Source organism: Leopardus geoffroyi, chromosome D3 (genome assembly GCF_018350155.1).
Source record: "Leopardus geoffroyi isolate Oge1 chromosome D3, O.geoffroyi_Oge1_pat1.0, whole genome shotgun sequence".
Classification (NCBI taxonomy): Eukaryota; Metazoa; Chordata; class Mammalia; order Carnivora; family Felidae; genus Leopardus; species Leopardus geoffroyi.
The window spans coordinates 31,725,409-31,739,953 of NC_059339.1; the positions used below are offsets into that span (position 1 = coordinate 31,725,409).

The 14,545-nt window shown below is 37.9% G+C and overlaps 1 protein-coding gene across 3 annotated transcripts in view; it reads right to left on the minus strand.

Annotated features, from left to right (window-relative positions):
• The window catches only part of SEH1L (SEH1 like nucleoporin), a 33,701-nt gene that overhangs the window by 3,553 nt on the left and 15,603 nt on the right, over window positions 1-14,545 (minus strand). For all 3 annotated transcript variants that reach the window (XM_045458935.1, XM_045458936.1, XM_045458937.1), the window contains exons 5-7: window positions 6,734-6,832; window positions 2,190-2,330; window positions 1,303-1,460 (exon numbers count right to left, since the gene is read on the minus strand). In XM_045458935.1, coding sequence (XP_045314891.1) covers window positions 1,303-1,460; window positions 2,190-2,330; window positions 6,734-6,832 — 398 coding nt within the window. The remainder of the gene's footprint in view (window positions 1-1,302; window positions 1,461-2,189; window positions 2,331-6,733; window positions 6,833-14,545) is intronic.

Below are 14,545 nucleotides of genomic sequence, written 5' to 3' on the forward strand. Positions count from 1 at the left end.
GTCAAATACATTAACATGGCTAATAGCTGTTCAAGGACACAAATCTGTGTTCAAATTCTTAAACTGCAATGAAAAAAACAAAAGAGGACTACATATCTCTCAAGATAAATGTTAAAGACATTTTTTAAATGAAATACGTATCTCAATTTTACCAATTAGTTTTTAAAGTTTTAGAAAAATTACTAATTTAAAAAACAAAGTTTCTACCATTTCTTTCCTTATAAGACAAATATTAACAGAGACAATTCTCTAAGCTACCACATTAACTTTAATATCAAAATAAATTGTTCATTTCATGATAATGAATTTCAATTACTTGTATATGTAGGGTTATGGAGCTGTCTTCTTGGTTAAGCAAGTGTAAGTCATATGGGTACTTAATGTCCTCAGAGACGGACCCCTTTGGGGTTTGAGTGGCTAACCCAACATGGCCTAATTCTTCTAATACAAAATAGGTCACTGGAGACCCTTAGCCCAGGAAACCCAAGTTAGGGAGCCTGCTGGAGTGAAGCTGGGTGGTCCTGACTAAAGACCAGGGGCAAGAAAGAGAAGCAAAGCCCTTGACAGCAAATGATACTGAGGAAAGGGAGGTCTGGGCCGGTTCTGCCACAGCCTAAAACTGACCATGGGAGACTCAGCCAAATTGCATTTTGAGAAACAGTAACTACTCAGGGTACATGAGCTAAGCTATAGGTTATACGGGATGCCACTGACTAGAGTGGGACAAGAACCAAGGACACCTCCACCCAGTAGATAAACGTCCATGGAAAAATGTAGACCATGCTACAGCAACCACAGCTAGCATCAAGTTACTAGACTGAATTCTCACTCAGCATGCCATTTACAAGAAATTTGCAGAATCAGGTGGCCAGAAGATTCTTGAACTTTCGAGAGGTGCAGAGAAGAAGTGGAGATGACACTGGATTTTCTCCTATTAAGGGCTGGTTAGCTAGAGCAATTATTTAATAAGAGAGGTCTATAGCCCTATCCTGTGTTTGTAGAGCAGTCACACAAGTTACACACATAGCAAACGGTACCTTTTGGAGATACTGCATATTCTGTTACAATTACTTTTAGTTTTAAAAGGAGATCCACATGGAAACTTAAAAAACAATTCAAGTGTCATTAACTGCCATGAACTAGGTAAACTGATGGAGGTTCAAAATAACACAAATATAAGACATTAATTTGAAAATAACTGTATAAAGATCATTTTTTTCCAAAATATTTCCGAGTTTACATTTCTAAATGAAAATTCTTAAGTAGCAACATAGAGCAACAATCCTTTCATTAAAACCTTACCTTTCCATAATCTTACACAGCCATCATCTCCTGAAGATGCTAACACTGTTCCTGTTATATTCCAACTCACTCGCCAGACCTGGGAATTATGATTATCAAACTGAGCCACTATATGGATTTCAAATTTTGTTGGTCCACCAGAGGAGGTAAGTTCTTTCCTATTAATAAAAAGATTTTCCTGAGAAATGCTGAGAAAAGATTTTACACACACGGTTCTAAATAAAAAAAATACATACACTTACCATATTATTTTATAATTATGTTCATATCTAAAACTACCACGTTCCCTCCCATACTCCCCCACCTTAACTCATTGAGAGCTGGGCCATGTCACTTTCATTTGATTCTCCAGCACCTGGCATGATCCTACCACATAAAAATTATTCAGTGATTATTTCATGGAAGAAAGGAACAACAAAAGAGGCTTTATTCACCCAAACACAGTTGAGGAATAAAATACATAACAATTAATTTTAAAAGGAAAGCAGTAGGAAGGGAAGAATAGAAGGGGGGGAAGGAAGAAAAAAAGGAACTGAAATTCACAATTCCAAAATTAAAGCCTGAATACATTATTCACAAGAATGTCTGAGCTAATTTAATTGTCCCTAAGTTACCTGACACCTCGCATTTGTTCAAACATTTACACAGTACCAATTATATTCAGAGGATCCAATTCATCGTAGTAGCCTAAATAAAATGCAATTAAGAAAACATAAATCTCCTATCTTTATTCAATTCCCCATCCCCAAAACTCATATATTTATAGATAAAATGTTCAGTAAAGAATCCATTCTTCAGATCACAGTTGCCTCTTCATTCTCTTCCACAAATGAAAATAATCATGAGTTAAGAGCATTTTTAAATTAGTAATTGCTTCAAAACCTCACCTCACAGGCTTTAATGTAAAAATTCTCACATCTTTGGTTGCTATGGCTAGAATGTGGAAAGACCTTCCCAAGTTTGGAGCAAAGGCAATATCATGGACAGGATCTGTGACTGTCATGAGGGTTTCAGCTTTTGCATATTTCCTAATAAAAAAACAATTTATGTTAAAATTTTCAGAAATTAAAATTTTTAAAAATCCACACGTTTTTTACATTGTTCACAATGAAACAGTATTTACCTCTGCAGTATATATATATATAGTATGACCAAGGCCTAACCCCCAGAAACTGAATGTGACCTAATTTAGAAAAAGGGTCTTTGTGTATATAACTAAGGATCTCAGGACAAGATCATCCTGGAGCATCCTTATAAAGGGACAGAAAAGGAGATACAGAGAAGAAAGCCACGTGAAAACAGGGAGAGATTGGAATTATGCAGCCAGACACCAAGGACCTCCCGAAGCCACTAGAAGCCTTAAGAGACAAGGAAGAATTGTGGAAGCAGCATGGTACTGACCACACCTTGACTTTAGATTTCTGGCCTCCAGAACTGTGAGAATAAATAGTTTTGTTTGTAGTGATTTGTTATGGCAGCCCTGGAAAATTAATATAAAGCCCCCAGGTTTTGTTCTTTGATTTTGTAAGTTTAGCTTAGAACAGTTTAACAAAACTTTAATTAGAATGAGATGCCGGGGCACCTGGGTGGCTCAGTCAGTTAAGTTGCTGACTCTTTAATCTCAGCTCAGGTCATGATCTCCCAGTTCGTGAGACTGAGCCCCACATTGGGCTCTGCACTGATAATGAGGAGCCTGCTTAGGATTATTTCTCCTCTCTCTCTGCCCTCCCCTGCTTGCCCATGTTCTCTCTCTCTCAAAATAAATAAACTTAAAAAAAAAAAAGAATGAGATGCTGATTTATTAGCCATTAATATCTATTTTCAAGAAAAGGGTAATTGAATTTCCTAAGTATTTGAGTATAAATTGGAAAATGAATTTGATAACAGGAGGAACTGAGTTCTTTTAGTGGTAATAAAGGGCACTATACTGAAATCTGTTTCATCCTTACAATTCTATTTCTACATGTGCAAACGGAGAAGATAATGAAGGAGACAACAGATAAGAATTTTAAATTATGTTTTTCTCCATTGTAAGTTCAATATCAGGGACAGAAATGAAGCACATAACCCTGTATGTAACAGAGGGAGTTAGAGAGAGGTACCTCTCTTACCTTTTCACTACCCTCCTCTAATATACTGGTGTTCCCAACAAATCTATGCTTGGCCTTCTTTTCATGCCAACATTTTCCCCAAATGTCTCCAAGCTAGCACATGCCTCAAGGCTCCTTGACCTCGTCTTCCCCTACATGATCATCCTGAGTAATCTAATCCACACCCTTGCTGCTTCTACTGTCTGGTCATAACTCCTGTGTTGGATCCTAGACAAGTCATTTTACTTTGTTGATCTGTTTCTTCATTCGTAAAATGGTGATAATATAAAAGCTACCTACCCTCCTCATAAGGTAATTGTTAGAATTCAAATTTCATAATGTATGTGAAAATGCCATATAACCTGTATAAATATAGGCACTTGTACTATTATCTAGACTAGGTCTGTCTTAATATTTTCATTCACCAATAGAAATAAATATATCCAATACTGGTAAATTCGACAAATGTTTTCTATTTGTTACTACTATTACTATTACTACTACTATTACTTACAGAAAGCTCAGTTAGGTATTCATAATTGGATGCTACATACTCCACTATCACATAGCCTCTACGTAACATGTTCAATCTGTATAACAACCTTTGAACAACTCTTACTTCAAAGAAACAGACAAGGACCATCCCCAAAATGGCTGATCTTAAAAGGTCTGGTAACTTCCTAAGTCAATCCAACATACACTCACACACAGACACAGTTACCTTCCCAATGCCACTTCCTGGCCATTCTAGATGCAGAAAATGCCTGGCACTTGCTGTCTACTCCCTTGCAGCTAAAGCACAGTAAGTGACCCAATTCTGGTCAGTGGGACCCAATGAAAAAGCTTGCTAAGGTGCTTCGAGAAAACTTTTTCTTCTCTCCCTCATACAAAAAGATACATAAAAGCCAATGCCCTTCTTTGTATCTGCATGTGAAACCTGCAAATGCTCTTGTGATCCTAAGAGGGAGCTGTCACCAACACACTAAGGATGACTAAGGAAAATACCAAAAACTCTGATGTCATCACTGCACCAAGTGAGCCACTTAACCCCAGAACTGTTCCACTGCCACGCTCCCTTGTTACAGGGAATCCAGCCCCTAATCTAGATTTATTCTGCTAAGAGACTTATACACAACTTTGGATTATCTTTATCACTGAATTCTTTTAAGTTTTAGGTACTTTCTATCTGCCCTGTATATTCTTTCAGAATTAACTTGCAAGTTATTTATCCCTTTACTCAAATATTATTTATGAAGTAGTTTCATTCTCCTACGTTTTAGAAATGGTCCCACATTCAAAGTTTTAGATTTATGCCTCCAAATTCATTCTGTTCAGCTAAGGTTGAAAGAAATTACTTTAACAGTATTAACTCTTCATAAAGCCTCTTTAAGAAGTGCTAGTGATGTGGTTCATAGCTTTAATAGCTTAAAAGGCTATGAAAGCCTCAAAAAGTTCTAAAGGAAGGTTCCTATATTCTAGAACTGTGCTGGCCAATACTCCAGTCACTAGCCACATGTGCCTATTTAAATTTAAATTAATAAAAATGAACAAATGCAGTTCTTCAGTTATAGTAGCCACATTCAAGCTTCAACAGTGGCATGTGGCTGGTGGCCACTGCATTAGCTAGCACAAGTACGGGGCATTTGCATCAGTGCAGCAAGTTCTACTGGACAGCACTGTTGTAAACAGTCTCTCTGAAGAAATCAAGAATCTGGGAAGTAGAGGGCTGGAGTAAGAACCCCTCAAAACTCCTAGTAACATTCTGAAATGCAGAGCCCACAGGAATTAAAATATACTGGCCCCCCTACTAGCCACAGTCTCACTTTCCACGGTTTGTTACCCACAATCAAATTTACATCCAGAAGATGATGCCCCTGATTTACCGTCAGAAGGTCAGCATGCCTACATCACTCACATAGGCATTTTATCTCATCTCATCACATACGCATTTTATCGTCTCTCATGGTCACAGGAAGTGAATACAGCACAAAAAGATATTTTAAGAGAGAGGCTGCAATCACATAACTTTTATTACAGTGTATTGTTATAATTCTTCTATTTTATCACTAGCTATTGTTAATCTAATACTCTAACTTAAAAACTTTATCGTAAGTATGTATGTATAGAAAAAAAACATAGATGACACAGAATTTGGTACTATTAGAGGTTTTAGGCAGCTACTAGGGGTCTTAGAACGTATCCCCTATGGATAAGGGGGACAACTGTAGTTCTTTCTTCTCTTCCACTTCTGGCCCTACCCAGTATCTGACTCCTAGACCCATGTGCTTGTTACCTAGCACATGTGAAGCCTACCTGATCAACTGATGGGTGCTCTTTTCTCTTACAAGATCTGAGAACACCTCTGACACACAGCTTACAGCTCTCAGAAGTACTGCAGGTATCTCAACATGACCCAAAATAGACTTTACTTCACATGCTGCTATACTCTACCCAAATGTGTCCTGTTTCCAGATGTCCTTATTTTAAGAAATTACATACCACCCATTGAATTATTAACCAGAACCTTGAAAATCATCTCAACAGATCCCCCTTTCTTCACCTTCTGAATCTAGTCATCAGATTCTATTGATACCATTTCTTAAATTATTCTCACTGTCCACTTCTCTCCATCCCCATTTGTCACTACTCTATGCCAAAGCCACTATAATTTCCCACCTGGACTGTTACAACAGCACCCAATCACTGAATCCACTCATGTTGCCCTCTAAAATACCTTTCACACCTATGGAAGAGTTTAACTACCATCCAACCCTATTATTCCCCAACTTAAAACTCTTTCAATGGCTTCATATCACCCATAAAATCTAAACACAAAACACTAGGTCGTGCAGATACAAGCCTTGCATATTTCTCACACACTCCCTTTTGCCTATTACATTTCAACTACAATAAAAATATACTGGTTTTCTCTTGTTCATGTACCTTATCACATGTAGTTTTCTCTATTTGGAATGTTTTCCCCTCTTTAACACTTTACTTTTCACTCATCCTGTAAGTCTTGTCTGGAGTGAACCTTCCTGGTCCCCTCTCCCGAGGTGTAGTAAGCCCTTAACATCCTGATTCTCCCAGTTGATAAAATTCATCACCATTTTTTACTATTTTTGTTTGTTTTCTCTGCAAGATGGTACATATTATTAAATCAGTCACCTTTTCCTCTATACCATTCAATTTTATATTATGGTAGCCTGGCACAGAACTTGGCATAGCCTAGGAAATTAGTAAATATGTAATGAATGATGCATAATTCAGTGAATGAAGAAATAACATTTTAAAAAATCAAATGCAATTAAGAACAATAATTAAGACCAAATAGTACTAACCTGGTGTTTTCATTATATTCAAAAATCTGAACCTTGGCCATTGCATTTGGACTACTGTCATCACTTCCTACAGCTATCATGGGAGAATGAGCACGAGAGCTAGAAATGAAGAGTAAAAACTATTTTACATAAGTTAATATACATCTAATTCAAAGAATTAGAAAAACCTGGCATCAAGTAGCTCTACAACCCACATGTAAGCATGCCACTACTGTGACTAGATCCCCACCATGTATCTGACACAGTCACACCTTGAGAGGGTGTGTCCTTGAGAATGCTCAAGGTGGGGACAGATAATACCATCCTCTTGCCCCTCTTGCTGACAGAAAAGTAGCTCTTTTCCCAAAAGAAAAGGTTTCAAGCATTCAGTAGATTAAAAAAAAAAAAAAAAAAAAGCCAAAAAAACAAAAAATTTTTTTAAAAAAGGTGACAGCCAAGAGGTCTTAGAATTTTTCTTCCTGAAAGATTTGGTCATTCACTATGGAATAAAAAGCAACCCTACAGTGACCAATTCATGACAAAAAGATTTTAAGTGCTTTGTACAAAAAGAAGAAACCCTGGGGACTCCTAGATGGCTCAGTAGGCTCAAGTCATGACCTCAAGGTTTGTGGGATAGAGCCCCGCACGGGCCCTTTCCCTCAAAATAAATAAACTTAAAAATAAATAAATAAGAAATCCTGATAAAAGGAGAAAAAGTAGAAAAAGACCACACCTCAAGAAAGCATGCTACCCACATGTCATTCTCTTCTCTAGATTCATTTTTAAAAAGGCAACAGAAGTAATAAGATAATGAACTCTACTGAAATAAACTCTAGGTTACATTATTTTCTTCATTTCTATACCTAATTACCTCAATATTGATTTCCTTTGCCTCCCTCACCCAAATTAAGTAATATCTCTGTGAACATCACCCCTTGTTTAACATCTGACCTTGACACTGTCATCTGCCAGCTTCATAAAGGTGAAAACAGAATGTGGCAACTAAAAAAAAAGTAGATTGATCACCTACATCTCCTTCCCCTCCCTCCTAAGATTCCATGGAAATGATGAAAGAATAACACCATCATAATAGTCCTAGATATCAATGTGCCATCAGAAATCAAGAAATTTAAAGGAATTCCAGGAATACAGGAAGCAGAAAGAAAGAAGACATGCAAGGGGGACAAGAAAAGAGCTCTATCAGTATCAGTAAGGAAGAAATTCCACAAACTCCAGCCTCCTCAATACATGCAAAGAACAGGAATGAGTAAGGGGACAATCATGAAATGATTCATTAAAAGAACTGCAATCAGAAGACCTCTTAGCTGGCAGCTAACTGGGCTCTAGCTAAAGAGAGTCTGAGGAAGGATAAGTGAGATGATCAAAACTTAACAGGAAAGAGACCCTGAAATAAAACAGCACTCCAAAACTGGCAGGGAGAGGAACAGAAGGAACAAAACACATTAAGGTGCTCCATCCCAAAAGTCAAGTCCTCCTGACTTTGGCAATTTGGGGTACCCCAGCCTGTTTTCCTCAGTTCCCTTGGTCTATACTCCCTACAAGGAAATCCTGCCAACACACTCCACCTAAGATGAAACTCAGCCAACCCCTAGGTAAGAGAGTGAGCTACTAAGAAAACAGAGCACCTAGCAGAAGAAAAATACCAATACCTGTTTTCTCTACTAGGCATAATAGTCTCTTGTTCATAACTACAAATAGATAAGCAAAGACTAACACACAAGGAAAACAAAAAGCATGAAAATAAAGACCACGATATACAAATGGATCTTTGAGAAAGTAGATATAGCTGATCCTCACTATTTGCAGGTTCTTTATTTATAAACTGACCTACTTACTAAAATTCGTTTGTAACCCCCCCCCCCCCCCCCACCAAATTCAATTTTTGGGACTTTCATGGTCACCGATGAACATGCCTGGAGCAGCTCTGCAAAAAATTTGAGTCATTTGTCGGGGCGCCTGGGTGGCACAGTCGGTTGAGCGTCCGACTTCAGCCAGGTCACAATCTCGCGGTCCGTGAGTTCGAGCCCCGCGTCAGGCTCTGGGCTGATGGCTCAGAGCCTGGAGCCTGTTTCCGATTCTGTGTCTCCCTCTCTCTCTGCCCCTCCCCCATTCATGCTCTGTCTCTCTCTGTCCCAAAAATAAATAAACATTGAAAAAAAAAAAATTTAAAAAAAAAAAATTTGAGTCATTTGACCCACGCAGTCCATACTGAGATCGAACAAAGTAAGGTTCTGCCTCCTTATTTCAGCTCTCATGCTGAAAACAAGTGTTGCCTTCTATTCACCACCATGCTTTTCATATTTTTGTGGTTTGTGTTGGTGATTTCACTACTTAAAATGGCCCCCATGGGTAGTACTGAAGTGCAGTCTAGTTTCTATGCTTAGCAAGAAGACTATACAATGTGCCTCATGGAGAAAATACTGTGTTAGATAAGCTTTGTTAAGGCCTGAGTTTTAATGCTGTTGGCAGACTTCAATGTTAACGAACCAGCAACATATGCTTAAAAAGGTATCTTTAAACACAAACACTCATAAAACAAGGTTAAGTATTTATCACTTGACAAAAATGTGATCAAAGGCTCATGGGAAACCAATCCTATATCTCTCAAAGGAGTGACACACTTGTCCCCTAAACTGCCTCCATTTGGACCTCAGTCTGTACTTTCTGATTTTCTTTTTTTCCAACTTATCTCTTAACTCAGGCAAAAGACCCAGCCTGAAAAGCATCGTATAATGAGAACCAAAACTATCCCCTCAGGCAGTAACAGCTGCCCTGCTGCAGCAAGACCAAAGTGAATGACCTCAACACAGTGACTAACCTGACCTTTACTGCACAGCTAAACATACCCAATGATCTTTATCCCATATTTTCTTTATATAAACCTGAAGTATTTTCAGCATTTTGGAGATAGCCTTTGTGACACTAGTCCACTGTCTTCCCGGTGTGGGCCTCACTAATATAAATTACTCTGTTGTTCCATCACCACTCATTTCTCTGCCTCTGGATTTACTAGCAGCCAGTGGCTGAACCTGTTCCATTTGAGAACCCTAAATTTATTATTTATAATGAAATAAAATTCAGAACTTCCTACTGTCAAAAGTCATCACAGTGTCAAAATGACAAACCACAAACTAGGAGAATACACATGCAACAGTGCTCTGGTTACAAGAGCAATGGTTCGGTTCATTCAGTGTTCACTGAGCTTTATAGAACATAACTATTGCAAATATGGAGACCTACTGTAATTCAAGAAAGAAACACAAATTTAAAAAAATTTTAATTACAACCCTCAAAGAATATCATATCCATGTAACAAAAACTGACTGGATACCCAGAGAACTAGCAGGAGATCTTGATGACAGAGTAGTAAATCTCCAAACCATTTTAAAGAAATGGGAGAGTAAATCCAAGAATATTCAAAGATGAGTTCCGTAAAGGCAGAACAGAGACAACATAAGAAAATTATCAAAGAATCGTAGGAAATTTTTTAAAAATCATAAGAAATTTCCAATTCGACAAGAATCTTCATTTTGAAAGGCACCACTAAATGTCAAGCAGGATGAATCAAAAAAGACCAACACCTAATAGTATATGTCTGGGTTTACTTCAAAATAATCCAGTTTTTTATCGGGGGAAGAGGGACAGTGGGAAGTCATATACAGATGAAAAAAAGACTAGCGGGGCGCCTGGGTGGCTCAGTCGGTTGGGCGGCCGACTTCGGCTCAGGTCATGATCTCGCAGTCCGTGAGTTCGAGCCCCACGTCGGGCTCTGTGCTGACAGCTCAGAGCCTGGAGCCTGTTTCAGATTCTGTGTCTCCCTGTCGCTGACCCTCCCCTGTTCATGCTCTGTCTCTCTCTGTCTCAAAAATAAATAAAACGTTAAAAAAAAAAAAAAATTAAAAAAAAAAAGCAAAGAAAAAAAGACTAGCTTTTGAGTTATTGCAGCTGGGTGATGAATACGTGAAGGGTCTGCCTGCCCATTGTATTATCATTTTTGGTAGATATGAAAATTTGCCTAATAAGAACTGTAAAAATAATACCTAGAAACATCCTGGATACATTTTAGAATTCTGCTACCTCAAATCACACAAAGCAATTCCAGGAGGTATAATGACCTAAATGTGAAAAGCAAAACCAAAATCCATTCAGAATACACTTGAAAACCTTAAGGTGGTGACAAATCCCTCAAGTAAAATACAAAAAGCACTAGAACAATAAAGGAAAGACTGATACACATGGTTACATTAAAACTCAGAATTCTCTAGGGGCTTCTGGGTGGCTCAGTCAGTTAAATGTTCAACTCCTGATGTCAGCTTAAGTCATGATCTCATGGTCGTTGAGACAAAGCACTGCATCAGGCTACATGCTGAGTGCAGAGCCTGATTAAGATTCTTTTTCTCTCCCTCTGCTCCTCTCTCCCATTCACGCTCTCTCTCAAAAGAAAGAAGCCTCAAAAATTTATAATAATACAATAAAATTCAGAACTTCCTACAGTCAAAAGTCATCACAGTGTCAAAAGGACAAACCACAAACTAGGAGAATACACATGCAACAAAGCTCAAAGTAGTTAAGACAAAAATCCTGAAAACTTCCAGAAAGAACAGGCTACCTACAAAAGAACCAGCATTAGACTGACCTCAGACTTCTCATTCACACTTAAATTAAAAAGATTCTCAAGGACACTATCTTCGAAATTCTTACATTTTGAACTTAGAACTCTAAAGCTAGCCAAACTACAATTAACCATGGGGTAAAATTAAGACGTTTTCTGGTATGTCAGAATTCAAAGAAGTTTGCCATCCATCCGTATGAAAAAAAATATACTTTAAGAGGTGTGTCAGTCACCAAAATAAAAAAACAAAAAATCTAAAGACAACATGTGATATGAAAATTGTGACAGCCAAGTATAACCCAGAAGACTCAAGAAAGAAAACAGAGCATCCATCAGAAGTTAACACCACAAGCTGCTGCAGCCACTCTGGAAAACAGTATGGAGGTTCCTCAAAAAACTAAAAATAGAACTACCCTACAACCCAGCAATTGCACTACTAGGCATTTACCCACAGGACACAGGGGAGCTGTTTCGAAGGGACATATGCACCCCCATGTTTATAGCAGCACTATCAACAATAGCCAAAGTATGGAAAGAGCCCAAATGTCCATCGATGGATGAATGGATAAAGAAGATGTGGGATATATATACAATGGAGTATTACTCGGCAATCAAAATGAATAAAATCTTACCATTTACAACTATGTGGATGGAACTGGAGGGTATTATGCTAAGTGAAATTAGTCAGAGAAAGACAAAAATCATTTGACTTCACTCATATGAGGACTTTAAGAGACAAAACAGATGAACATAAGGAAAGGGAAACAAAAATAATATAAAAACAGGGAGGGGGACAAAACAGGAAAGACTCATAAATATGGAGAACAAACTGAGGGTTACTGGAGGGTTTGTGGAAGGGGGGATGGGCTAAATGGGTAAGGGGCACTTAAGGAATCTACTCCTGAAATCACTGTTGCACTATATGCTAATTTGGATGTAAATTTTTAAAAATAAAAAGTAAAATCAGAAAAAAAAAAACAAAAGTTAACACCAGATATTCTGCATGAACAATAATTTTCAAGAAAAAGATTAGATTTGCATCTATAACGAATATTTACAATCTAATAATGTAAATTTGGCTGTTACTTAACTTTTAGAATCAACTTGTGGTGAAAGACAAATACTTATATTGGGGTGCCTGGGTGGCTCTGTCAGTTAAGCGTCTGACTTTGGCTCAGGTCATGATCTCAACAGTTCGTGAGTTCAAGCCCTGAGTAGGGCTCTCTGCCAACAGCATAGAGCCTGGAGCCCACTTCTGAGTTCTCTCCCTCTGTCTCTGCGCCCCATGCCCCCCCACCCGCCCTTGCTCACACTCTCTCTCAAAAATAAACATTAAGGGGCGCCTGGGTGGCGCAGTCGGTTAAGCGTCCGACTTCAGCCAGGTCACGATCTCGCGGTCCGTGAGTTCGAGCCCCGCGTCAGGCTCTGGGCTGATGGCTCAGAGCCTGGAGCCTGTTTCCGATTCTGTGTCTCCCTCTCTCTCTGCCCCTCCCCTGTTCATGCTCTGTCTCTCTCTGTCCCAAAAATAAATAAACGTTGGGAAAAAAATAAAATAAAATAAAATAAAACAAACATTAAAAAAAAAATTTTTTTAAATATTTGTATATGTATTAAATTTTTACAGAATGTAAATATAAATGTTGTACATTTTACCAGTTTTATAAGCAACGTAACAAAATAGAAAGGTGAATGGGAGGTAGAAACAAAATAAGCTAATTTCCTTTTTAAAAAAAGTGAGTCCATATACAATCTAAAATTGATAAATCGCTCAGTAGAAAAATGGATATATATCATTTGAAATTATGATAATTACAAACATAATTAAAAAACCATCAACATTTCCAAAAATAAGATCTCTATCGGGGCACCCGGCTGGCTCAGTCTGTGGAACATGTGACTCTTGGTCTCAGGGTTGTTAAGTTTGAGCCCCACACTAGCTGTACAAAAATAAAATCTTAAAAGAACAAAAAAGGTATCAGGGGCACCTGGGTGGCTCAGTGAGTTAAGCATCCAACTTCAGCTCAGGTCGTGATCTCACAGCTCATGAATTCAATAACCGAGTAGGGCTCTCTGCTGACAGCTCAGAGCCTGGAGCCTGCTTCAGATTCTGTATCTCCCTCTCTCTCTGCCCCATTCCCACTCACACTCTGTCTCTCTCTCTCAAAAAAAAAAAAAAAAAAAAAATACCTCTCTAGTCATACCTTGAGAAGTGGAAAGCTTTATAAATGTGCTAAATGATAAATTCATCTTTCATACAGTGATTATAAATACTGTATAAAGCTAACATAGCAGAATCAAAGGCGTAAGTAAATCATTTAAAAATATAATAGCAACTGGGGCACCTGGCTGGCTCAGTTGGTTGAGCAAGCAGCTCTTGATCTCAGGATTGGGGGTTTGAGCCTCATGTTGAGTGTAGAGATTACTTAAAAACAAAATCCTTAAAAAATTTAAAAATTAAAAAAAATATAGTAGCAACTATCAGAATTAAAATCTAAAATAAGAACTATTAGGGGCATGTAGCTCAGTCAGTAGGGCATCCGACTCTTGACCTCAGAGTTGGGAGTTCAAGCCCCACGCTGAGCATGGGGCCTACTTAATAAATAAATAAATAAATAAATAAATAAATAAATAAATAAATAAAATCAGAACTATTAGCATTTTTAGAGGGTAGAGGAACTTTTTACCTTTCATTTTATACTCCTCTGTATTATTTGAAATTTTTTCTTTACCAAGTGATTCGTTTTTCTTTTAATTTTTAAAAATAGTTTAATTAAAACCAACTATGATCTAGTCAGAGTCATGGTCTATACAGCAATTAAAAAAATAAGGTAGGACTGGGGTGCCTGGGCGACTCAGTCTGTTAAGTGTCAGATTTTGGCTCAGGTCATGATCTCACAATTCACAAGTTCAAGCCCTACATCAGGCTCTGTGCTGACAGCTCAGAGCCTGGAGTGTGCTTCTGATTCCATGTCTCCCTCTCTCTCTGCTCCTACCCCATTCATGCTCTTTCTCTAGCTCGCTCTCTCAAAAATAAAAAGTGAATAAACATTTAAAAAATTAATAAATAAATAAGGTAGGATTAATTATACTAATACATGGGAAAATAGACACAATGTATTTGTAAATGAAAAAGGCAAATTTCAAGTAAGCAGAATGTATGTCTATATGTATCTGTGTGTTTTGGATCTACCTTTACATGA